The sequence below is a fragment of the Camelus bactrianus genome, chromosome 19 (genome assembly GCF_048773025.1).
Source record: "Camelus bactrianus isolate YW-2024 breed Bactrian camel chromosome 19, ASM4877302v1, whole genome shotgun sequence".
Classification (NCBI taxonomy): domain Eukaryota; kingdom Metazoa; phylum Chordata; class Mammalia; order Artiodactyla; family Camelidae; genus Camelus; species Camelus bactrianus.
Window position 1 is genome coordinate 29,028,758 of NC_133557.1, and position 27,715 is coordinate 29,056,472.

At 43.9% G+C, this 27,715-nt stretch overlaps 1 protein-coding gene across 1 annotated transcript in view; it reads right to left on the reverse strand.

Moving 5' to 3' along the window:
* Positions 1-27,715, reverse strand: part of LOC105071964 (putative serine/threonine-protein phosphatase 4 regulatory subunit 1-like) — a 50,614-nt gene that overhangs the window by 20,077 nt on the left and 2,822 nt on the right. The window contains 6 exon segments of the mRNA XM_074347904.1: positions 2,208-2,266; positions 2,269-2,299; positions 2,302-2,360; positions 3,646-3,752; positions 14,036-14,168; positions 15,206-15,253. Coding sequence (XP_074204005.1) covers positions 2,208-2,266; positions 2,269-2,299; positions 2,302-2,360; positions 3,646-3,752; positions 14,036-14,168; positions 15,206-15,253 — 437 coding nt within the window.

Consider the following 27,715-nt stretch of genomic DNA (forward strand, 5'->3'; position numbering starts at 1 on the left):
CCTGAGCAGCAGTCAGATTTCTCTCAATGTACTCTCTCTTACAGTTTTGACTTTAGCATCATGTAAAAACATTTTAAACAATTATGAGTCTAAATTAAATCAAAATGCAAAAGCGAAAGCAATTCCTAAAAATGAAAAATAAATTAAAACAAATGTGCCCAACTGTGTATCAAGTTGGCAGCTTAACCACAGAAAGAAGAGTTAATGTAAGTGACTTTGAAACACAGTAATATTACCATGACTGTGCGTCTCTGGTGGGAGACAGCCTAAAACAAAAAGAACTGCCAAGAAATCTTGAACTAGACTCAGTAACCCTACCATGCTGTTAGTGTAACACTGGTATTTTTGTTTTAGATAAACACACACACACACCACACACATCAATACCGTTAAGAAGGAAGATTTGTACTGTGTTAAAAAAAAAAAAAAGATACAAATATAAAATCAAGTAACTAAAAGCCCTATAATCCTAAATTTGAGTTAGAAAAATCAATATAAACACATGAGGAATTTTTTTTTTTAAGAAAAGAAATTGCTCTGTGGATAGAAGCCATGACCAATCTCGTAGCAATAAGCACCCCTGCTACCCACATTCTGGTTTCTTATTATCATTTCTCTCATAAAGGAATGGAGGCTCCTTGGAGAAATGGCTGATTTCAGGTAGAGGTGAGCTATCAGTCTACCCAGTCACATGAAGAAGATTCAGGAGCCAACCTGAAGGGCTCCCACCGGTCAAAGCTGGAACAATTTGATATCACAAAGATTAACAACTACATGGAGGGGAGGGTACAGCTCAGCGGTAGAGTGTGTGCTCAGCATGTATGAGGTCGTGGGTTCAACCCCTGGTACCTCTGTTACAAGTAAATAAATACATAATTACCACCCCTCCCCACCCCAAAGAAGAATAACAACTACAGTGGATTGAAACATATCTAATATGCTAAAATTCAGGAGTTCACAATCACACTCAAACAAATTTTTGAAACCTAACGGTAACACTGTAGATTATTCGGATACCAACTAATTATTCCAGCAACTGATGAATAAAGGGGAAAAGTAAAGCATTTAAGCTCTCTTCCCCAGACAAAGTTTTTCGGGGTTACCAAATAGCTGAGGGGGAAGTTCTTTATGGAAGAATTCCAGCTACTAAATTAAGAAGGGATGATGGAATTAGGGTATCCCAGTTTTGCAACCTCCATCAAAGTCCTGCATGCAGGTGCTGATCACCAGTGGTTGCTCACAGGCTGAGGAGGGACTTCATAGTAAACAGGTAAGGCTGACAGTCCCTAAGTCAGTGACCACACTGCTTTTGTGCCTCCTGACTTGATGCAGCAGGGAAACCCAGCAGCACCGAAAAAGCGTTCTCGCTATACTATACAAAAATCTGAGTCTGACAGAGCCTCTGGACTTCAGCAGTTTGGAGGAAATACTGGGAACAGAGGGACATCTCAAACAATGCTGGACACGCCACTAGCCGAATCCCAAATGTGGGGGATCCTACAGGATGAGTGACCCCGTTTCCTCAACAAATAGCAGGATAGAAAAGGGGGAAGAACTGTGAGAAATTAAAAGAGATGTGAAAGACACGTCAACCAAAGGCAACGTGTGGACCTTGTGCGTATTCTGATTTGAACAGACTTTTCGCAAAAAAAAAAAAAAAAAAAAAAAAGATTTCTGAGAAAACTGGGAAAATGTGAACAGTGACCAGAGATATTAGGTGACATTAAGGAACTACTGATAATTTTTATACTTGTGATAATGGTACTGTCATTATAGGTTTTTGTTTTAAGTGCCTATATTTCTTAGGGAGCAATGCTAAAGCATTTATAGCTGAAATGTCTGGGAAATGCTTTTATCTGGCTTTGATTTATCTAGGCAAGATAAATGGGAGAAGACTGGTCAAGTGTTAATGATAGTTGAAGCTGGGTGAAGAGTACATGAACATTCATATTAATATTCTCTCTACTGCTAGGTGTGCTTGAAAATTTCCATAATAGAAAGGTTTTTTTTCAAAAAAGAAATATCTCATGATAAGAAGAATGAGTGTGGGCTACCGTCCTCTGTGATTAGAGAAACTGGGCACAAACAGACCTTTTGTTCTTGAATCACTTAACTCTAAGAAGCTGTCTTCTGCATTATGAATACTAGCTAAAATACGACAAAAGAGGATTGGCTCCAGAGATCTTTAAAGTTACCGTTTTTCACACCTGATTGTTTGGATCTGTGAGGTACCCCACCACGATGGGTGGGAGAGATTCGGAGAGCATATTGGAAATTAGGATCTATTTTCTTGTAAAAAAAAAAAAAAAAAATGCCAATGGGAGGGATCTGCTCCGTCAGTTCAGTCCGCACTGTGGTCGCTGCAGCAACAAAAAAGGAAGAAAAGAATTATATAAGAATAAGCCAAGCATCTTCTATAGCATGTATTGAAAGTTTCTAGCTTTCCTTACTAAAATACTTCATCAAGGAAATTACACAAACGCAGTTTAAAAATCATTTCCCATTTAGAGTATTTATGCTACAGACAAGCTTAAAAAGCTAATAAGCTATACAGCAATATAAAAACATAAAAAGAAGAGAGAACGACAACTCTATTATAACAAGCCATACATAAATCCAGGAGGGGGCAAGAGGTCTCCACGCTGGGCCAGCGTCCAAAAGCCATTACAACTAACGGCATATATGCCAGACCTATGGGCTGTGTTTATTTAAATTCCAGCCAGAATGTATACATTATAAACAATCCTTTCATAAATGCACTCCCCCACAATCCACGCACCCCAATTATTTCTGAGGCAAAGCATTAAACAAAAGAGCAGCTCGGGCTCCAATAGACCACATTAAATTTAACACAAATATATAATTGCTTCAGCGCTGTAAATGGTGACTCATTTACCAAGAGAATCCATTTAAGGGCTCAAAGCATCCACTTGGGCCTTTTTAAAAGCGGTGTGTCATAGTCATATGAATATTTTAAACGAATAAGGGAGCTATGTGGAAGGCTTATTTTTCTATTTTCAGTTAAAAATGACCAAAAGCTAAAGCAAGCCTAAGATTTCAGAAACTGAAGCTGTTCACCGGTCGCTGTAAATGCGGGGTGTGGGGGGTGCAGAGCGGCCGTCGGTACTGGCACCCCCGCTAGTCACTCACCTTACCCACCTTGACTCTGTGTGTGGTGGGGGGCGGGGGGACGGACAGCACCTTAGTGGCTACCGTAAGGCAGTGTGTGCTTTTCTTCCAAGAGAACAAGCCTGGAGAGGCAGAAAGAGAAAGAGAAATCAAGATTAGCCCACAGAGATCACAGGTGAGGACAACTAACGACTGGGACTGTTCTAATCCAAAGGACTTCTTCTGATTTGGTATTTCTTAGCAACCAATAGTCTGGAAAAACACAAAATACAAAGGGCCTAACTGCCAGGGCAAATAGCATTCACAGCCCTGAGTCATTCTAATTTTCTAAAAACAAGGATAATTTGATGTCAAGTAACATGCCCATTCTTCATGACAAAATCCATTCATGGTTAGACACTGCTTAAAACTGACCGATTAATAAACAAGTTTTACTGCAATTAGCTATCAAAGCTTATATGCAGTTTCTTGAAAATGCACAAGTGAAAAATAAAAGTATACGATCCTTTTAAGAACCTGCATTTTCTGACAATCGGACCATGATTTCCATTACCATTGTGAAGTCTTCTTCATTGTTGCTGAAGCCTCGGAAGCTATCAAGTAGCCCCCTGGCAATAATCTAACTGTGGAGACAAGAAAGGACCCACAGAGCCACGTGTGCTGATTCCGGCATGTGCTACAAGCAGGTAATACAATCGGGGGCAAAGGAAAGTCAGCCCCCTCCAACCAGAGGGAGGAGAGATCCTCAAGGAACGTCCAAAGATGGTCATTCCAATGTGGACCAACATCCTATAGGAAAGGGACCCATGTTCTTCAGCCTGGCAGTCACTGGAGGTGGAAACTGTCCACTTGGACAGAAGAAAACCATTCTCCCCTTTTCTGACTGATTCTTAAGGCCTAGGTAGACTTGGAAGAGGCCCCGTTACACTGGGAAGAGACGAAGTGACCAACAAATGCAGAAGGAAAAGGTCCAAAGGCACAGCCGACAGCCATCTCAATCTCGACTGGCCTCTACCTGCTCCGTGTTAGTAGCACTGCCCTGGCTACCCCATCCCCGTGATGTGACAATCAAAAACGTCTCCACATATTGCCAAAAGTCACCTGGGACAAAATCACCCCAGATCAAAAACCACTGCGGTACAGGATACTGGGAAAAAGTTGTAATAGAACTCTCTGCACTGGCTTTACAACCCTCCTACAAGTCTAAAGGTACCTCAAAATCAAGTTTAAAGACAGCATGAACACAAAGACCAAAAAGAGCCACAATGAGGTAACATCGCCCCCACTAGACGAACTGAATTTGTACACACAGTGCCGGCAAAGATGCGGAGCAACAGGAACTCACGGACTTTGTTTGTGGGAATGGAAAATAGCCCAGGGGATTTGGAAAACAATTTGGCAGTTTCTCGAAAAGTGAAGTACACACTTATCATTCAACCCAGCAATTCCCTCTAAGGTATTTGCCCAAATGAAATGAAAACATATGTCCACACAAAGACTTGTACACATATGTTCATATTAGCATTATTCATAATGGCCACCAAATGCAAAAATCTCAGTGTTTGTCACCTGGGGAGTGCATGGAATACAATTCAGCAATAAAAAGGGGAGAACTACTGGTAACAAGAGGGAGGAATTTCAAGTGCATTTTGCTAAGTAAAAGAAGCCAGAGAGAAAAGACTACATACCAGATGATTCCATTTATATGAAATTCTTAAGAAGGTAAAAGTATCAAAAGACAGATCAGTGGCTGCCTGGACCAGTGGTGGCGGGAGAGGGGGGAGACTGATTACAAAGGGACAAACGAGGAAACAAAGGGATGACGGAAATGTTCAAACTTGACGGTGGGGTTGGCTGAGTGTATTCAATTTACCCAAACTCATCTCACTGGATGCTTTAAGTGGGTGGATTTTATTGCATGAAAAGGATGCCTCAATAAAGCTATTTTAAGCAAAGACACTGATGAGGGGAAACTTGATCAGCAGAGGCTTACGGTGGCCTGGAGGCCTCAGTGTGCCCGGGACAAGGGACTGGCCCCCCGGAAAGTTTTCTCTGAGCCAATGGGAAAGAGACCCTGCCGGCCTCTGCCTGGTCCTCTGAGCACCTGACAGTCCAGGAACAATACTTGTGTACATGGCACTTCTGGCTACGCAGCAGGAGGAAAAGCTGAAGTCGAAAACCCACCTTGCCTTTCAGGAAAAGATGACTAGAAATGTGGAATTCAAAGAGGCAGTGCTGGCCCGGCGTGCTACAGGGGAGAAATCTATCAGCTCAGGCCCGTCCACGGAGGGGCTGACCCCGCCCCGGGATGAAGGGTCACGACCTGGCGGCCAGGAGGTTTGGGGAAGTTGGAACAGACACGGTAAAGTCCCTGATTACATTTCCCTGGACCACATTCATGTCAACCTCCCCTGGGAAATCAAGCAACTAAGATCCCCAGTCTGCTGGTCGGGCCATAGAACAGAGAGACAGAGCTGCATCCAGCGTCACGTGCTCACAGGGGGCCCGCCCTCCTAAGGAAAGTGAGGAATGGGGTGAGAGGGCCCGCAGGCAGCGCGAATCCACCACTGTGAATGCGGAATGGGAGCGAGGTAACCCACTCCAGTACTGTGGCACCGACACCTTGGAGAACCTGGCTGCCTGACACTGGAATGACCTGGGGAGGTCACGGTGGGTGTGCAGAGTCCAGAAGCATCGGCCCTGGTACTTCTCACTGTCAGCCATGCGAACAAGATGAAAGAGAGGACAAGATGAAAGACGAGAGAATGACCAGGTGGCTCAGAGCAGTGGAACTGAGGCTCTGTGAGGTGGTGCCCAGGAAGTTCAGGGCGCGGTACCCAGGCACAGGTAGGAGGCCCTCCAGCACGTCAGCCATCAGTGTCCTGATATAAGCAAAGAACTGCCAATCCAAATGCCTATCAAGGCGGGAGGGAACAGCTCAGGGTAGAGTGCATGCTTAGCATGCATGAGGTCCCGGGCTCAATCCCCAGCACCTCCATTTTAAAAGAAATGTCTCTCAAAAGAAGAAAATAAATTATGATAGATCTATATACCGGCTCACTAGACGACCATTTTAAAGGAACCTATCGATGTGCACTGAGTAGGAAAGATTCTGTGATACATTAACTGGAAAAAGCAAGGTGAAGAATTTTACCTATAATACAAGCCCATTTCTTAACACAAATTATGTCTGTGCATATTTGTGCAGCACACGTGCACAAAAGTACACTCATATATACACACACTCGCTTAGGAAAAGTCTGGAAGGACACACCCTGAGCGGCTCACAGTCACTGTCGGAGATTGTAGTGGGAAAGGGAAGGAAAATCTCACTAACTCCTGACAGTGCTAAATGTTTCAAAGAGCTTGTTATTATTTTTGCGGATGTTTTAAAATATAAAGAAAGAGGATGGCTCAGTTTTGCACAGTGACGTTCCCTGGAAATGGAACCTCGGAGGGAGCCCTTGTTTCCTGCCCCGTCCTCCCTCACCCTCTCGTCGATTACAGTTTAGCCCGCGAGCCCTAGACACCGGGCAAGCAGCCGGGGCCAGAGCTGGGCAGGTTCCAGACCCTGCCCCGAGGGAGCTCAGTCCAGGCTGAGGAGGCAGGAAAATCAATGATGACGAACAGCAATGAGATCCTTAAGCCAGAGAAGGGCGTGGAGGAACAAGGAGGGAGATGGGTGGGAGGATGAGCGGGCGCCAGGCAGGGAGACGGGGAGGAGTGAGGACATCGGCCTCGGATGTGGGAATAATCAGATGAGGACTTTAAAATGAGTATGATTCACAAATCACAGGTCCATTGGAAGAGCTGGACGTGCTCGGACAGTTAAGGAAGACAGGAGCTGTCTGCACTTTGCTCAAGTTCTCTGCAAAACTAAAATTGCTCTCAAAAATAAAGCCTCTTAAGTAAAGAAAAAAATTAAAGTGAAATAAAAACTTTCCAACAGACGAAAGCTGGGAGAACTCACTGACAGCAGTCTTGTACTAATGATAACTGTTAAAGGAAGTTCTTGAGGTGAAAAAATACCTGACAGAAATGGACATTTTACAGAAAGAAAGAAAAGGCACAAAAACGGTAAAAATGACAGCAAACACAAAAAATATTTTTCTTGTTTCTGTTGCTTTAGAAGGTAGCTGATGGTCTAAAGCAAATACAGGAACATGGTTTTGTCGGGTCTATAACACGTATAGAAGTAAAATACGGGGAAACAGCAGCCCGGAAGACGGGGTGAGGGAACAGACGGGCACTGACGTCAGGCTCTCACACGACGCCCTGCACTAGACTCAGAGTGGGATCATTTTATTTGAACTTATGTTGTAATAAGTCAAAGAAATATACCACAATCCCTAGACTAACCAATAACATTTTTTAAAGACGCATAACTAATATGCCAATAGTGGAGATAAATTGGAATTATTAAAAAACTCATCCAGTTTTTCTTAAAAAGACAGGAAAAGAGGAAACTGGCAAGAAGAGTTGAAACAAATAGAAAACAAACAGCAAGACAGTAGATTTAAACCAAACCATATCATTAATAACATCAAGTGTAAACACTTGACACATTCAAGTTAAAAGACAGACTGATAAACTAGATGAGAAAGCAAGGCCCTACTATATGTTTTCTGCAATAACTACACTTTAACTATAAGACACAGATAAGTTTAAAATAAAAGTATGGGCAAAACTATACCACAAAGCACTAATCAAAAGAAAGCGGGAGTATATATACTAATATTAAACATAGCAAGCTTCAGAAAAAGGACTGTTAGTAGGGATAGAGAGGGACATTACGCAGTGATAAAGAGGCCAATTTATTCTAGAAAACAGAACAACACTAAATGTGCATGCACCCAAGAACAAAGCTTAGAAACACACAAAATAAAAACTGTTGGAACTGAAAGAAAAACAGATAATCCATAATTGTAGCTGCAGATTCCAATGTTCCTCTCTTGGTAACTGGCGGAACAAGAAGACAGAAAATAGATAAAAATATAGAAGACGCGAACAATGTTTTCAACTAATTTTCCAAACTGACATTTATAAGATACTCTACCTCAAAATACTGGGATGCACATTCTTTTCAAGTGCACATGAGACATCCAACAAGTTAGAGCCGATTCAGAGCCACAAAATAAATCTCAACAACTTTTAAAGAAGAGAAATAATACAAAGTATGTTCTCTAGGGGAGGGTATAGCTCAGTGATTGAGTGCATACTTAGCATGTACGAGGTCCTGGGTTCAATCCCCAGTACCTCCGTTAAACAAACAAACAAACAAACCTAATTATCTTCCCCCTCAAAAAAGAAATCACAATAAAAAAGAAAAAAAAATGTGTTCTCTGACCATGAAAGACTTAAAATAAAAATAACAGAAAGATATCTGAAAAACCCCCAAATATTTGGAAATTGAATAACACACTTCTAATAACTCATTGGTCAAAGGAGAAACGATTATGGACATTAAAAATACTTTATACTGAAAGGTGATGAAAATATCACATATCAGAACGTGAGGATGCAGCTAATATAATACTTCAGTATTTATAATACTTAATACAGTACTTGATAGCCATCTTAAAATGTAAAATGCAAATATTATAAAAGAAAGGCCAAAAAATAAAATGTTAAGCATCCCTCACAAAAAGTAAGAAAAAGAATAGCAATTAAATCTTCCCCCCCAAAAAAACTCCAAGGAAGAAAATAGTACAGATTAGAGCAGAAATTATTGAACTAGAAAATAATTATACAATAGAGAAATTCAAAGGGAAAGCTTGGGTCTTCAAAATAACTAATGCAATTGATCATCCTCTAGTAAGAATCATCTAGGGGAAAAAAAAGGCAACAATAACCAAAAACAGGATGGAAAATGCAGCCATACTACAGATTTCACAGACAATAAAAAGAAAATTACCATTTTCCAACACACAATGAAATAACAGATCTAAGTGTTGATTATTTGTGACCACTAAAATGATTAAAGGAAAGGTTGGTGAGGAATTTTATAATGAAAACATCGAACACCTGTGCCCACTGCTCAATATTAACAGCTCTAAAACTGGGACAACCAAACATTGTTTCCTGATGTTTTGTAACAAGTATATAAAACAACATATTAAGTATTCTTAAAAAAAAATTGAAGCAAAATCTAATCAAGTCTCCAAGTATAATTTTTAGTGTATAGAAAATACAGAGAACAAAGGAACATGTTAAATTACACCATGAGAGTAATGACCACCAAATTCAGAATGTGGAAAATTCTACAAGACTAATGACCCCTTCAACAAATAAATGATGTGGGGGAAAGATGAGATTGAGAATCAATTAGAGAGCAAAAGGGATTTAAGATCAAAAGGAAAAAAACAATAAACAAAAAAAAAGACTTAAGAGACACATCTACTAATGAAATGTGTGGATCTTATTTGGATCATGATTCAAACCAACCAACCATAAAAAGGCATTTTGAGACAATCAGGGAAAATTGAACATAGATTGGTAGGCTGGAAGGCAATTTTGTTCATTTTGTAGAGTGTGATAACGATACTGCAGTTAAGAGTTAAGTCTTTAGCTGGATAAAATGATGTAATATCTACCTTTAAAATACACGGGCAAAAAAAGCACAAAACTTCTACAGAGAAAATGATCAAATTGTATTGGGACATTAAAGAAAACCGAAATAAATGGAAAGATACACCATGTTTATGGACTGGAAGTCTAAATACTATGAAGAGGGCAATTCTTTCCAAACTGACCTACAGATTCAATGCAAAGCCAATCAAAAGTCTAATAGGTGTTGTTTTTGTTTTGTTGTATTAGAACCTGAAGAGCTGATTTTGAAATTTATATGGAAATGCAAAGGACCAAGAATAACAAGCCACGTTAAAAAAAAAAAAAAGCCAAGTGAGAATTCTTACTCTACCAAATATCAAGGCTCACTACAAAACTACAGTGATCACGGCAGTGTGGTAGCAGCGGAGGGAAAGACAAACCGACCACGGGAAGAGGAGCCAGTCCAGTCACAAACAGACACTGGATTATGACAGAGGGGGCATTCCCCCAGCACGGGGAAAGGACGTGTTTTTGGTGAGTGGTATCGTGACAGTCAGGGAAATGAAACTGGACTCCTCTTCCACACAATGAACAAAAATCAATTTCAAATGGATTGTAGACTTAAATGTAAACAGACAAACAAAAAAAAAAACAACAACAAAAATCTGAACTAAAGCTTTTAAAGCTTTAAAGCAATATAAAAGACCATGTTTATGATCTTGGGGTAGAGAAAGACATTTTAGAGAAACTTCAAAATGCACTAAGGATAAAAGAAAATGTGGGTAAATTTAACTCCATTAAAGGGAAGAGCTTCCAGTCACCAAAAGAACACCACAGAGAGCCAAAAAAGAAAGAGGGAGGGTGTTTACCACACATGGTTGACAAAGGGCTGAAATCCAGAATTTACAAAAAACGCCTACAAATCAATAGGAAAAAGATAGACAGTCCATCTTCCCCCCTACATCCCAACAGAAGACTTAAACAGGCACTTCACTGAAAAGAAAAAGTCAGGTGTCCAGCAAATATGTGAAAAGGAGTTCAAACTCATAAACAAGGAAAATGTAAATTAAAATAATGAATCGGTATCGTTATACACACTACTGCACTATCAGAGGGGCTAAAAGTTTAAAATCTGGCCATACCAATTGGCAGATAAAATGTAGGGCAAAGGGGGGAGTGTTAACTGTGGCCAGCATTTTGGAAAACTGGCCCCACCTACTAAAGTCGGAAATAAGCATAGCCCATTACACAGTGATCCTTTCCCGGATACGTGCCTTAAGGAAATGCATCCTCATGTGCACCCAGAAACACATACAAGATTGTTCCCAGCAAAATGGTTCATGACAGTGAGAAAACCTCAACTCCTCTAACAGCAGCAGGTAAAGGTCGATAAGCAACAGAACAGTGTTACAAAAGGAACAAACTCAAAACGACGTGCAAACCACAAAGTAACGTATCCTAAATGATTTCATAAATTTCAAGTTTAGAAACAATAAAATTAAATTATATTATTTGGAAGTAGATACTTTGGTGTTAAAACTCGGGAGAAAATGGAGGATGTAAGGAGCATAAAAATCAGATGATGGTTACCCTCGGGAACTGGGGGAGTCCAGACTTCTGGGATGACTTGAGCAATGGCATGTAGGCATTTGCTTCATAAAAATTCCTTAGACTTCACATGTTTGTTTTATCCAATTATTTGTATGTGTTATATTTCACAATAGAAGAAGTTTTAAAGAAAGTTGGAAGAGAGATGAAAGGATAAAGACCAACCATCTGATAATCTCAACAGATAATGAAGAAGCATTACATAAAATTCAGACCTCACTGAGGGATTTTTAAACCTCTTAGTGATTTTATGCTATAAAATAAATGACCTGTACTCTTCAAAAATGCCAACGTTATCAAGAAAGGCAAAGAAAGGCCAAGAAAATGTCAGAGATTAAAGGAAACTTAAAAAAACACGAAACTTAAATGCGATATGTGATGCTGGCTTTGATTCTGGACATAAAAGTCAAACAAACAAAAAACCTAATTTAAAGGACACTATTAGCACAATTGGTAAAATCCAATTAAAGTCTATATATTGGGTAACAGTACTGTATAAGTTAAGTTTCCTTATTTTAATCATTGTACTGTGATTATGTAAGTGAATAATGAATGTCCTCGTTCTTAGAAAAGTGCACACTGAAGTATTTAAAGGAAAAGCAACAGAAAGTCTCCAACTCTCAAATGGTTGGAGGAAAAAAGGAAAAATTAAAATAGAGATATAAATCAAATGTGGCAAAGTGTTAACAAATTGACAGATCTCAGTGAAAGATATACAAGAATTCTTTATATTATTCTTGAAATTTTCCTAAAAGTGTGGAATTTTTTTAAAGTTTAAAAATAATCTACTAGCAAAATAGATACATAAATTTTCTTAAGCTGGTAAGAGGCACTACTAAAAAAAACAAAACAAGATAGGAAAGAAAGAAATAAAACTATCACTTTTCACAGACAGCATCACTGTAGTAACCAAAGAATCCAGATACAGAAAAGATATCAAAATTAATAAGTGAACTTGGCATAATCCATGGAGACAAAATCAAAATCTAAAAATCCATCCCATTGTCATATGTCAACAACAATTAGAATATAAATCTTAAGAAAAGATATAATCTACAGTAGCATAAAAATCACATACCTAGAATTAAATCTAACAAGATACAGAAGATCTCTACGACAGAAAACTCTGCATTATAACGTATTACAGTTTTAGTTATTTACGTGTGTGTGTACACAGATATACATATACACAAGGAAGCTGAAGAAAATCTTTAAAAAATGGAAGGAGTAGAAAACTAAATACTGTAAAGATGTCAATTCTTTATCTCTTGATCTATAGATGCAATGCAATTCCAATGAAAATTCAACAGGTTTCTTTTCTCTAGAAGTTGATAAACAGGTACTGAAATACATTTGGAAATGCAAAGGGCCAAGAACTGCCAGGACCATCTTAAGGAACAAAGTGGGAGGACTCACTCTCCCTGATACCAATCTGATGACAAAGCTGTAGTAATGGTGCAATGACAGACCAACTGACCGAAGCAGTAGACTAGGAAGTCCAGAAATGGGCACCTGACTGAAGACAATGGATGGATAAAGGATGCCATTTTCAGTCAATGGCCCTGGATCGACCGGATACCGTATGGGAGGAATGAAATCTGATTCCTCCCTCACATCATATACAAACAAGAAACACAGTTCCAGGTAAACTGTGGGTCCAAATGGGAAAGGTAAACAATAAAACCTCAAGAAGACGATGTCAGAAAATATCCCGGCGGCCTTGGGGAAGGCAGATGTTTCTTACACACGACACAAAAAAGTACCAACCATAAAAGAGAAAGTTGATAACTCGTGAACTACATTTCAATGAAAAACTGCTCATCAAAGACGCTGCTCAGAGTACCATCATTTCCCCATCTGTAGAATTGGGATAATAACTGGGCTCATTCAGCAGCAACTGCTGCGAGCCCTCTATGATTTAATAGATGTAAAAGCACAGAGGATAATTTTTTAAAAGAGTAGTGGAAGTAAGAAAAGACACTTGGTGAGGATGAGCCAGTCTTGACAGAACCGTGTCCTTCAGGGAAGAGATGAGGGGAGGCGGCAGGTAGAGCCCTGAGGACCCTTCAGAGGGAGAGACATGCAGGGGTTTGTAAGCAGAAGGGAAGGGCATGTACGAGGTGGGAAGAAGAGACAGAAGGCAGATCTGATGGCACGAGGGAGGCGCTGAGACGGGGGGAAGAAGTGGCAGACGCAGGTCTGGGCGGATGGTGGACTGAAAGAGATGCCTTAGATTCTATGTTCTTCGTGAAATAGAGTCCAGGTCATCTGCTGAAGGTAAGGGGCATGGTCTGAGCCTGGAGGAGGGTCCCGCCAGCACCGTAAGGAGTGAAAATGGTATGTGCAGGACATGTGGCATCAACGTCCCTGAAGCCCGGCATGGTCAGGACACAAAACAAGCGAGCAAGGCGCCAACCGATGCTTCCCAATGATGGGGACGCGCGGTGCTTCGAATCCTTACTCCCCGTGTGAAGGAAGCCCAGGCAGCAACCCTAATTCTTTAAGCACCATTAAATTTCATCGCCGCTTCTTTCCTGGCTTACCGGGCGGTCAGTAAAACAGTAACCAGAATACTGGAAAAGCCTGGTAACGCAGTGCTGTTCAGACAGGCTCCCGGCATCCTGGAGACAGTCCCATTCCAACCCCTCCTCCAGTCCCTGCAAAGCTGTCACAGACACGTGGCCACCAGTGTCTGCTTAGCTGGTCCCAGCAGAGAGCTGTACCCACGCAAGGGGCGGGCTGGGCTTACCGGCTGAAGACGTGACCGCTGAAAGCGTGCTTTTCCAGGCAAGTGAGTGGAGGCAGGTTGTTCTGGTGCAGGGCGTCCAAGAAGGCTGTTACCCTCATGCTGTCGCAGTCTGGACCGTAGTCCTCAAATCCATCTAAGGGGGAGAGGGGAAACCACACTCGTAAGTGCACATCACCTCTGACGGGTCGCATGCTTTCTACTGGGCCGCCCTCTCCAGCTGAGGCCTCCTCCGAGTGCTGCAGGCTTGATCGTTCATGAAAATGAAGTGGGCATGTTTATAACCCAAGGGGAGGGGGTTAAGACCAGAGCCATCAAGAAGAACCCTCTCCTTTGAGTGTTGTTGGTCTGATGCCTGAGTCGTCTCTCACCACCGTGGACAGGACCTTCCCACTACTGGGGACACAGAAGCAAGAGAACAGACACTCACTCCTCTGAAAAATGGCCAGGGAGCTCCATGCCAACAGATTTAAAACAGTTAAAAGCAAAAAACTTTGACCTCTAAGCCAGAATCTGATGGAAAGTCCACCCCATTATCTTGTCTTGACCTCCGTGCCCTCATCACAGAGCTTTCCCCACTCCACGGCATCCTTCCCATCCCAAGGTCCTCCAACTCACTCTGGACAGGTGAGCCAGCAGGCCTGCTGACTCTCCCTCCTTAAGGCTGCTCTTCCCTGTACCCCCACTGAAGCAGGCATCCCCTTCTCTCTGATGGAGCAGGGTGGCTGAGCCCAGGGGCTCTGGAGTCACCAGAATGGAATGAATCCCCCAACTACTACTTATTAGCTGTGTGACCAAAGTAAGTGACTTGACCTGTCTATACTGCCATGTTTTTTCGTTTTGTTGTGTTTTGTAATGGAGGTGCTGGGGGTTGAACCCAGGACCTGGTGCACGCTAAGCACCCACTCTACCACTGAGCTACACCCTCCCTCCTCCCATGTTCTAATCCATAGGACGGATATGAAACCCTCCCCTTGTTCTGTCCAGATGTTGGAAGAAGTGAGTTTGTGCACATTGACTGGCGGGATCTGGCCCCTCGTGTTCTGGCCTTGACCCTGGAGACCACCCTCTATGCACCCAAGCTTCAGGGGCATCCAGGCTTCCCTCCTTCTCCCTGCACTGACACAGCTGTGCCAGAAGCACTACTGGTGCAAAAGAGCAGAGGGGTCCTACCTGGCAGACAGGAAAACCACGGTTCCTCCCGGCAGTAACTGACAAGGGCTGAAAACAAGAGATGGCAAGTTTATGCTCAGGTGCTCACTTTTCTTTGAAACACTAACTGCATTTTTTTCTCAACTAATTCTTTTAGGCTAGTAATTTGAGTTTTTAAAATGTACACTGTATAAGTTACCCAGACACTTTAAATAAAGAATTCTATATTTGTAGAAAAAATGTGTGTGGCCAATCAAATCCATCATTTCTCTGCAGGGTCCCTGCCGGGGATGAAGAGGCCCCCACCCACAGTCACCTGGTACGAGCTATTCTCACAGCATTTCAGGGCCCAGGAGGAACACGAGGCCTCCATCCCATAGACATTTACAGAACACTGCAGGCCCTGCCTAGCGCGGGCTTGAAAGCACTGAGTTTAACTCTGGGCCCTGACGGTGTCCACAGATTCACATGCGCCAGACTTTGCATCAGTCCGTGCAGACGGACGATACAGTAAAAACTGTAACATCAAATAGGAGGGCAATAAATGGAACGACACAGGTGTCAGCTTTCAACATTTTCCATGACGCAGCACATTATTAACTTTACGTGGACTGTTTCTGTCTCCACAGCTAGACTTGGAGGCCCTTGCAACCCTGGGACCGTGTCACATAGCGGCTGGCAAACGGCAGGTACTTAATAAATATCCGTTTCTGTAGAAATCAGTCTCCTGAGACTTTGATTACCTGGATTCAATTCATGAGAGTCTAACAGCCCCTGAGAAAACTGAGAAAATCCAGTTTCCACACAAACAAACGTGAGGTGCAGTGGCTCACCTCAAGCCACCTGGAGCTGCACCTACAACATGAGTTATGAAGACACGGACACATTTTGTGGGGAGGGTAGAGCTCAGGGGTAGAGCACGTGCTTAGCACGCACGAGGTCCTGAGTTCAATCCCTGATACCTCCATTAAACAAACAAACCTAATTATCCCCCCAAAAAAGAAACTGAGACATTAATCCATTCACCTCTGCCTGCAAAAATGAAGAGATCTTAGTTTCAAGAAAAGATGCAGGTCAAAAACTATCACAGAATGACTAAAACAAAATACAGGAATTTCAGTGATGGATCCCAGTGATGGATACACTAAAATTAAATTTTGGTAATTCCTATTAAGTATGGAAACAGGGGCGGAAGGAAGGAATATGTATAAAACTCACTGGAAAGAATAAGAAATCTGAATTACAGGGATTTTTGCTTTGTTTTGTTTCGTTTTAAGAAATAGAATTACAATTTTAGTCCCGTACAGAGCAAAGACCCAGGTTATCTGAAGGCTACCCTCTGGGAGTTCTGCATTAACAGAATGCTGATGGCCAATCAGAGCCAAAGAGAAGCGGCCACCTTTGTATCACAGGTTGGTCCCACATCTCAGGCTGCAGCTCTGACCCCAGCAGCTCGGCTGCAAAGGCACAGCTGTCACCTGGCCTCAGTGCGGACAGCTTGGGACAGGGTGCCTCCCAGTATGACACAAGGAAGGGACATCAAATATCACTAAGCCACAGAATGGGAAGATTATTTATTCCCTTCTTAATTCTCTAATTAATCAGATAAGTTTCCTTTTGGCACTAGTGTGCCTGAACCCTTCTCTAAAGCTACTTACTCTTGCTTTGGAATACAGAGCAGCTCTCACACTCAGTCTTGAGCAGACCACGGTGTCTAACTAGAATTTTATAACGCTATTTTACTCTTTGTCTTATGATATTTCAGTTACGTTTCACGCCCAGCAACGCATACAAGTTTCCCAAAATGCTTTTAAATAAAAGAAATTATTTGATATAAAGAAAAATGCAGGTGGTATATAGACAAAGCAAAAATAGGAAAAGTAGAACACAAATGACTGAGTTCTGAGAAATACTGGATTGGTGTAAGCCAAGGAAAATACTCCCATTAGCAGCATCACATTTATATGCAAATAATGGTGTCTTTTATTCCAAATACTCAAAGTATCTTGAATACTTTTGAATAAATACTGAAATATATAAACATACATACATACATAAACATTATCCCTTGTGTAGGTCACCATCCTGTCCCCTTTCAAAATCCTACCTGAATCCAAATTAATGAGATTATCAGTGAGATTATTACTATTTACTTGTAAACGGTGTATTAAAATTTTTGAACTGCTCCCTAAAAGTGCCAGTTTACTAAAATGTACATGCCAGGAAGATCTGGAACCCCGTCCCACAAAGCGAGCGAGAGCTGCCAGCACTATCCCCCTTGTCAGTTGCAAGGGCATTCAGACCAGACGCCGTGATCAGTAACCTCTTCCCGTGACATTTTACTGTTGGGGCTTTTTTTATTAAGTATTCAAAGACAAGCTAGATCCGCGCAGAGCTGCTGCAGCACGTGATCACAGAGCCGGCACCACTGACGGGCTCATCTTCTGTCGTGCAGGCCAAGCACCACAGCGCTCCTGGCCTCAACTCACTGGATGCCAGGAGCATCCTCTCCCCGACCTGGGAAAATCAAAGCCGTCCCCAGAAACTTCCGCGTGCCCCAGGTGAGCGCCGCCGTGAAACACGATGACGCAGCACGTGTCGTTACCTGGGCAGCCCCTGCTGAGGGGATGGCCCCACGCATGAGGGGGTTTCAGATCAGCAGGAATGGCCGGGCCCACCCTGGCCTCTCTGACCTCATCTCCCATGACTCCCTCTCCCCTCTCCTCCAGCCACACAGCTCCTGACTGTTTCCCAAACACCCTGGTCACTTCCCTGGCTCGGGGCCACCGCACTGCCTGGCGGTTCCCTCTGCCTAGAACTCTGCTCCCCAAGATGTCCTCTCTGAAAACTCCCTTCTTCTCTCTGAAATCTTTGCTCATTCATCCTCACAAAGAGGTCCCCCCAACCACCTTATTTTGAAACTGCAGGCCTCCCACCGACACCCCAACTGACCCTGATGGACTTTTCCATTTTTCCAGAGAATTTATCACCTTCCGACACACAAAACGTTTACTTCCTACGTTCACTGTTTAGCAGCTGGTCCACTCCCACACCCCCACCGCCAGGCCCACGGCAAAACTCTTTTACTGACTCCTTGATGTACCTGGCACACAGCAGGCCATCAGTAAAAGCTGCTGAATGAATGAATGAATGAATAAGATCTGTCCAGCTAGCTTGCTGCACCTCCCGACAGTGGCAGTAACACATAAAGTGACTCTTGCTCTCAAAAAAGAATTTTCTAGAATTCACATTTCTAGCCACTGCTAAAGGGGCATATTGTCTGGCAACCGTCCCCGGGAAGAAGGAGTAAAGGTCTACTGACATGGTGATGTCAGGAGCGGTCGATTATCCTGAGACCCCACAAAGCCCAGGTCCCCCAGAAGCATCAGGAGCCTTAAGCATTCGAGTTAGAAATGAAGTAGGAAGTAGGCAACAGAGAATTCCTTGTTCAAACGTTTTCATTATATTTTCTTACATCAGGAAAAAAAAAAGTGACCTACTGCATTCATGAAAGCTTAATGTCATACAGAAAAGCAAAGCCTTCTTAAGAAAATAGTTTCTGATACCTTCAAGCCTCCTTGGCGCCACCAAAACATCTAAGAACAGCACTCATCATGGCTGCCTTGCACGTGATGATGCATGCTCGAGCAGCAGCTGCTCCTGAAGTCTCTGCAACGTGTTTCATGTGCGAGTTTCACGGGCAAGTTTACACGGGGCATCACTGGCCCTTTACCAACAATGACTAATAGGTTAAAGCTAACAAAGGCCAATAGGGGATGGGCTCAGGAGAAGTGCTAATGTGATGGGGGGGTGGCCCCTCCCACCACACCTCCTGCTCAGCACCCAACCCCCGTGCCGCACACCCACATGCAGACAGGCTTCCCTGAACTGGAGGGTCCATGTCCCGGTGGCTCTGTTGCATCTCAGTCGACAGTGGTGGCTGCTACCTGCCCTCCAGGGGGACAGTCCAAGTTTAAAAACCCAGCAAACAACCAAGAGGTATAAAGCTCACCTCACCATCCAAACAAAAGCAGAGTGGTTCTGAAGCAGTAACCTTGAGCTCACTCAACCAGAGGTGAGGCTGGCTCCTCTTCAGTGAGGCCATGATCAGTTTGCAAAGTAAAACAGAATTATTATCCTTTAACCCTGATGCTAGGTAACTAAGTAAAAAATGAGGGAAAAAAAGAACTCTTCCCAAAAAAAAGAAGAAGAAGAAGAAGAACTCTTCTCTCATTACATATATTCCTGGAAGCTACAACTCTGGGAGGAGGGGAGGATTTAGCCTCCTCTATGCTGGTTACTCAAGGGTTATCTACCAAAAATAACGGACACTCAGTATACTTGTCATTTAAAACAGGCTGGGGCGTGAAATAAACCGGAGAAAACACACGATGGACCCCTGAGGACGTGCCTGTGTGTCAGTGCTTTTCACAAGACACCAATCTGTATTAAAACAGACTGATGACCAATTAACATTTTAAGCACAACGTTAGGTGAATGCTCTTTATGGGTTCAAAGCACAGTAGATATAATCTAATAAAAAGAGAAAGAAGAGAAATTTTACAGGTCATTTTGCATCCAGAAAAGGATCAAAAGATCTAGTACAGAAACAGAAGGCATGTTAACAGCAAACACATGCCAAATACCCACTCACCACCGTGGTTAATGCCAGGTGACAACAGCACACCAACATTCAACATTTGACAGAGTACTGGTGTTTCAGAGGTGAGAAAGGCATGGTCCCCAGACTCCAAAAGCTCCCAAGAGAACAAAGAGCCTCCCACACATAACCACCCGCACTATCCGGTGGCAAGAGCCACGGGATACGGGTATAAACAAACCGGGGAGGGGACCAGCTCTGCCCGGAGGAGGGAGGAGGTGATGGGAGACGCTTCCTGGGAACAGGAGCGATACATACTTGAGTCGGGCCTTGACAACCAAGGCGGAATTCACCACATGGGAAGAGAGAGAGGATCTGGGAAAGGGGGAAAGCACATTCCAGAGGGAGGGAAGAGCCCAGCAAAGTGCACTGGTGCCTGCTGCCTGCGAGTGCTTCAGGAAACCTGAGATTTCACGGGAAGCCGCCAAGCCCCGACTGAGCAGCCACACCAGAACTGGCTGTATGTGGGGAGGTGAGAAAAAATAAACACAACATAGCATGCCCAATGAGATACCTTTATTGGCCCAGACATGGACGGAGGTAGAGACGGAGGCAGAGAATGTTACAGCACGTTTATCCTGGCAAGTGTTTTCATTAAGAATCCGTTCCCCAGGCATTCCCAATATTTACGATGCTCCATTCAACGTGTCATCCTGTCACTGTAACTCCATGTGAGATATGTCACCCTGGGCCAGTCCAGTTATCCATACGAGCCAATGTTCTGTCTCTAACACAGCACTAGGGACATCGGTTGGGAGAACATGGTGGACGTGGCCTCCTCCGTGTCCGTCTCAAAATGTTAGGAGATTGGTTGATGGTGGCTGAGGAGGAGTCTAGCCTTATTTGCAAAATGTGTACTTTAAAAAATAGAACAACATGTTAATGTAGAACTTACATAATTCATCACTCTTAGCGCTTCTCATTAGCCACTCTTCGGTGAACAATAACTAAGTCTTCATAAGGCCTTAAGTGATTTGGGGGAAAACTGGAGCAAACCATCCATTAATGTATTATTTAAAGTGGTTTCATCCTTCTTGCTAACAGGCTAATAAATACTAATGCAGACTCTGAAATTGGGACTACTTCTAAAAGACAGACAGGACAAACCTGACCCCTCCGAAAGATAAAGAACATTCGTGATTCTTCACTGCCTTTTGGGGAGAAACTGACCCCCACACACCACAGGTCCTCGCTGACTTCACTAAATTTCAAAAGCAGGTTGCCAGGCAAACTTTCTCTCTATAAATGCCATTCTCTAACGAGACCCACATTGATTTATTAGCTCTTGTATGAGCAGATCCATCCAATGCATAATGTTTTCTATCGCAAATCTTTGCGGGCTGCTGATGGCTTTTACTAGCACTACACGATGGGCTGGCTGCAAAGACCAACCTAATTCATCAGCAGCCGTCCTCTCTACACCATGCATACATGGAGATTCCTCTTTGATTTGTGGCTTTAATCACAGCTTCCAAAACCTGTCATTATTTATGACTCTGACTTTTACACTGACGGTCAATGGGAAACATTTACTCAGGTTACTTGAGAGGCAAGAACTCTGCAGCTCCCAGCTGTTCGTGTGCTCTGTGGTGACATTCCGTATCTCCACTTTCCTGCCGACCCACCTGGTTGGGGACAGAGTTGGAGGAGGGAGGCGAGGAGGTGCCAGACTCCACACAACATTAATGAACAGAATAATACCACTTAAAAATTCAGCAACTTCTCTAGGCAGACTTGACGCAGATTCAAAAGAAAAAAAGGTTGCGAGAGAACACCAACAACCTCTGGGGTGAGCGTAGGTTACTATTAAAATATTTGGGACAATCAAGCCATGCTGACCAACATTAAGTCACTTTTCTAATGACCACCTTGGCCAAAACCCTAGACAGGTCACCTTCCTCCTTCTGGAAAGAAGCAAAGTCCTCCGTGGATGCACCGAGTTCCATTCCTGCCTTCCACGGTCCAACCCCACTGTCACCCCCTCTCTCTGCTCTCCGCCCTCTTCCCCTGTGCACCAAGTCCTCCCCAGTCCGTGGTTATGCTCTCCCCTGGGTCCTGATCTTAAAAAGCAATGCTTTTTTTTAAACAATTGAAGTATGCTATTCACACAGCAAAGTGTACAAATATTAAGTGTTCCACTCTGTGAAATTTTAAACTGAACATGCCTGTGAAACCAGCACTCTGCTCACGAAAGACGATTTTACCTGCATCTCCAAAAGCCCCCCACGCTCCCTCCCGCTTACTACCTTACCCACAGGGGACGACTCTCCCTGCCTTCTAACAGCCCAGATCAGCTTGGCTTGTTTCTGTCCTTTGCATAAACAGAATCACGTGCCTGTCCTCCGTTGCGTCTGGCTCCTTTCACTCACGACTGTGTCTGTGACGTTCATCCACACTGTTGAGTAGAGTTGTAGATCATTCATTTTTCCAGCTGCATAATTTTCCATTGTGTGAACATAACCACAATTTATAATCCACTGTACTCCTCATGGACATTTGGATGGGTTCTAGCTTTCAACTGTTAAGAACAGTGCCACCACAACCATGTCTTTTTGAAAACATGTGTTCACATTTGGTTGGGCAAATAACCAGGAGTGGAACTGTTGGACCATTCAGATCCTCTCCCCCTTTCCTTTAAGGTTTACAGAGTAGATATAAGTAATGCATATATGTTCTGGGATCTTCTGTTCAAGAAGAAAATCAACTGACCTCAACCCCTTGAACCCCTCCAGCTGCTTCTTCTTGAAAGGGTCTGCTTTCCCTGCTAGACTGTGAGCTCCCAAGCACAACCACCATTCCCCAAGATGCCCAATGGCAAGTCAGGGACTGGAATCCCATGGGCGCTCAATGCATGACCACTGAGCTACTGGACTACAGGCAACATTGCCTCAACTCCCAGTGCCTTCACAACTCATTCTGGTCTGGCTTCTGCTCCTTGGCTGCACTGGTAAAGCTCTCGCCGAGGTCACTGAAGACCTCCTAACACCAAAGCCTATCTTTTGTCCTCTTCTTACCTGACCCTTCTGCACTGGGTGGCATGAACAATCAATCCGAACAAAACCTTGGCTTCCAGGGTCTCCTGGCTTCTTCCCTCTGGGATGTTTATCCTCCAGGCCTCTCCCCCCTTCCCTTTCTTTCCTCCTGCCACTCTCATCTATGCCTCTGCCTCCAGATCCGATCCACCACTCACAATGCTCAGATCTAATCTCTGGTCTTAACTCTGCTCCAGAGCCCTACAGAAGGGGCTTTTTAGCCTCCTAGGTCGTGCCCCAGGCTCTACTGTAAGTGTCCCAAAAGTAACTGTCTCACATGGAAAGTATGAACTCCGCCCACTCCACCCCACCTCCCAAAGCACATTCCTCAGGTAACACGGGTTCATTCACTCAATACACATTTCTGCACATCTGTTAGGTGCCATTCGCGACGCTAGGCCACAGTGATCCAAAGACAAGTAAGACCCAGTCTGGAGGACAAGAACAGACATCGGGCCAGGCTGGTGTTAAATGCTGACACAGGGAGACTCAGGGGCCCGGAACACACAGGTGGGGTGCCCAGCCCAGCCCGCTGGGAGGGGACCAGGGACGCTGCCCACAGGAGCTGTCTCTGAGTTGACTCTCCCCTGACCGTCAGAAATACCTATCAACATCGTTCCCTGCGCTCACACCCACTGCCTTCCCTGAGACCCCACCGCCCTTGCCTGGATCCCTGGGACACACTGGTTTTCCCAGCTCTGGCTTGTTCCTCCGCAGACTGTCCTTTCTTTAAAATGCAACTCTGCTCTCGTCACTCCCCTGGCTGAAACTCTCCAGTGGCTCCCCATGACTGAATGGAAGGCAAGCTCTCCATCTGGCGATGGACTTACGGCCACACGTGATGTGGCCCCACCTGCTTCTCTCCCCACCGTGTCCATCACTCACCACACTGCAGACCCACAAGTCCTTGACAATGACCAGCTCATCCTGCCTCCGAACCTTCACCCCTGCCATTCACTGTACCTGGGATGCTTTCTTTGGCTCTTCATGGGAACAGCTCCATTACATTATTCAAAGCTTAACTCTAGCACACTTCTCAGAGCTCCAGAGAAGCATCCTCCAGCCACCCGAGGTGAAGCAGCACTTCCACCCACCCAGCAGCCCTGTCCTGGCACTACTCATCACACCTGTTACAGGTGCCCTGCACTGCGCCTGCCACACCTGAAGGTACCTCGCTCACATGTGCTGATGTGACTGGCTATCTCTGATGCTGGACTGGAAGCTCCAGCAGAGCAGAAATCAGGTCTGCTCTACTCACTGCTGTGTTCACCAGGACTAGCGTCGTGCCTGGGACTTAATAGGTCCTTAACAAACACTAGCCACACGGATGGACAGGTGGCAGGCAAGTCCTCCAAGGTGCAGTGGCTAAGAGCCTAAATGTGGCAGTCAGACGTCCTGGTTTGAATTCCGTCTCTGCCACTCACTAGCTATGTTGTTCTCGACAAGTCGCTTAGCCTTTCTGTGCCCCTTGTGAGCCTTGTTTGGCAATAAAAGGGATTTGAAAACACCTGCCTCATAGGGTTTCATAGTTAAGTCAAAATACTAGAAGCACTCACAACAAAGCTTAGCACATTATCAGCCTTAAATAAATGGTAGATTTGTACCACTGCCTAGATTGCCTTCCTAAGATGTAAGTCCCAGTAAGACACCTAGAGATGCCCTACTTCCTCTTGGGTTAAGTCTAAACCCCACAGCTGGTGAGGCAGATTCTTCACTGACAGACCCCAACCCTACGTTCCCCGTCTCAGCCCACACTTCCACCCCATGACTCTGTTCCCAAGTTCCCAAGTCTCTGACCTTTCACTATAGCTCTCCCATTGCACACGCAGGTCCCTCTGCCTGGAATCCCCATCGCCCTCCTTGGCCAGACCCACCTCAGCCGGCCCCTCCCCTCCTGGTCCCGGCAGATGCAGTCATTCCATCTTCTTCACGCCCAACTCTGCTCGCTCTTCTGCCCGAGCCTGTGCCACCTCAAGGTGGCAGCAGCTCCGGGGCAGAGCCCAAGGCTTATTCATCCCTCTGTCCCCAGCGTCTCCCCCCAGGCTGGTGCCTTGGAGGAGCTGGGGAAACACCTGTTACATGGATGAATAATTTCCCAAATGGGGAAAGCAACCACCTGCCCTCATCTCTTATTTTCTCCCCATCAGAGTTAAGGCTAAGTGATGTTTTGAAACTCAGCACCACTTTCTTGGGCCGTGGGTATAGCTGAATGGCAGAGGGTGTGCTTAGCATGCATGAGGTCCTGGGATCAATCCCCAGTGTCTCCATTAAAATAAATAAATAGCCTATTACCCGCCTCCCCCACAAAAGATAGGAAAAAAATAAAATTAAAAAAAATTTTAACCACTTTCTCTCATCAGCTAGGTTTTGTTGCAAAATTTCTGTTTAAAAGATCCTAACCTGTGATGTAGAAAGCCATACAAAACTCTCTTTTTAAGCAGAGACAATTTCAGGGAATCTCTGAGGCTCATCTGTTTGTCTCACAGGAAATGGAAAATACAAAACAACAAAAGTAAAATGCGTTACGATGTCAGAGGGGAAGCACAGTTGATTCTGCTTCCATCACTCTGACTCTTTTGATCCTTGCCACCCTCATCCTGTTGGGAGGAGACAGGTATGTGTTTTTAATTCCCAACACACCAACAGGAAAAATGAGACATGAAGTTCGAGCTGCTTCTCAGGGGTCACTCAACAAAGCAGAGCTTGTCCTGGAAAAAGCTCAGCTCTTCAAGTTGAGCCTAGTGGGAAAGACAGCCTCTCAGGGTGGCTCAGCTCATCGGCCGACTTCTGGGCTCTGAGAGCATGAAATCAACTTTGATTTAGAGCAGGGGTTGGCAAACTATGGCGCAAGGGCCAGATCCAGCTCACTGCCTGTGTTTGTAAATAAAGTTTTATTAGAAAACAGTGATGCTCCCTTGTTTACATCTGTCTGTGTGGGCTACCAGGCTACAAGGGCAGGCTTGAGTGGTCGTCTTTGGGCCCATAAATTTACTACCCGTTCCTTTACAGAAAGTTTGCCCATCTCTGATTTAGAGATGAGTCTGATGCCCGGATTTTGCTCCATCTCCCAAGTGTCAGCACACTCAAGTTCCTACTCCTGGTCAAACCACTCAACAGGGAGGTTTTCAGTTATGTTTTTTTTAAGAAACTGACAATCTTCGCTTCAAGTTAATATTATAGTTCAGAGGAAAAGTTCACTGGTTTGGCTTTGGGCTCCAATTAATATAGTTTCTCTGTTTTGGGGGGCAGACAACTCAGCTGTGGTCCTCAAGCACAACATTTTCACAAACCGGGAATAAAGTGGGCAAGTGAGATGAAATGCATTTTGCTCTGGAGAATGTCTTTTATTCAAGCTTGGACACCATTTCTTCGAGCATTAAGATTTGAGGAGTCTCTCTATATGCCTCTGACTTAGCTAATCCAATTTTCAACCAAGGTCCAGACATCATTTGTTGGCACCTAGCTCTTTTCAGCAACAGAAGTGCACCTTCTTCCAACTTCTTTCATAGACACCTCTTAAGAATGAAACATTTGAAAAGAAATACACAGTCCCCCCCAAATCTAATAGATTCTCTGAGTCTGTTTTTTGAAGCTAAATGCATCTCACAACAGCACTGCAGCCAACTTCAGAACTGAAATCCAGCTCACCAACTCTTCATGTAGATGGTACCATATACGAAATACGAAACATTCGTCTAATTTTTAAAAACTTTTGATTAGGGAAATTTTCAAACATACACAAAAATAGGATGGTACAATAAACCCCCACACGCCTAGCAACCAGCTTGAACAAGGATCAATACTCTGCCATGTTTCCCCCTCGCCCTTCTTCCCGACTTTTTGTTTACTGTTTGCTGCAGTATTTGAAAGCAGACCTCGCACATCAGATCATCTCACCCGTAAATGCTTTTTGTTTCTGTTAGATAAGGCCCTTCTCCTTTGAACAAAACTGTGACACCCACTGTCACATCTGAAGAAATTAGTAATAATTCTTAATATAATCTAATACCGAGTTCAAGTTTAATTTTCCCCAACTGCCTCAGTAATGTCTTTTTATAGCTGATTTGTTCAACTAAGGATCCAAATATGACCACATATTGTATTCTGTTGATAGGTCTCTTAGGTCTCTTAATATCTGCAAAAGATTGCCCTCATTTTTTTTTCACCCATCACTGGCACACACTTAAATTCTAATTGGTCAAGCAAACCTTACGAGGAGTTCAGCCTCTTCAGCCTCCACGTGCTTTAAGCGACCCAGACATTTAGAGGCCTTCCAACCCCTGCAGCACAGACGCATCCAACTGCACGTGCAGTCCAGCACCGGGACCCCGCGCGGGGCCATCCCACACACTTTCTACTCTCAAGAGAAGGAATTTCAATTGCTTCAGTGAGCTAATTCTTGAAAATTAAATCTTCTCTGTGCTGTGATGGCCCCAAGTCTCTGACTGATTTTATAAATCAAGGCATCCATTCATCGTGGCTTCTTTTTGAAGTTAGCTAAATTTGATCAAGAATCACAAAGTAAATCAGACAAGCCTCATAATCCACTATTGTCACCAGTAATGATATTAACGGAACACCTAGATCATGCAGGTCTCTGGGTTATAGAAGGATGACCTGTGTCCCTGCCCAAAGCGACGTAAAGTTTAAATGGAGTGGTTACTCCATTATCTAGACAAAAATGCCCCAGAAGTACAATAGACTCAGAACCAACCGAATCACCTTGACGCCTCCACCATCAGGTTAGGAATACCTGTGAGGTCGACCTGTGCGGCAGAATAAAAAGAACAGAAGTCAGAAGCAACGGCGTTTGATTGCTAGTTCTGCCATTTCCGACCT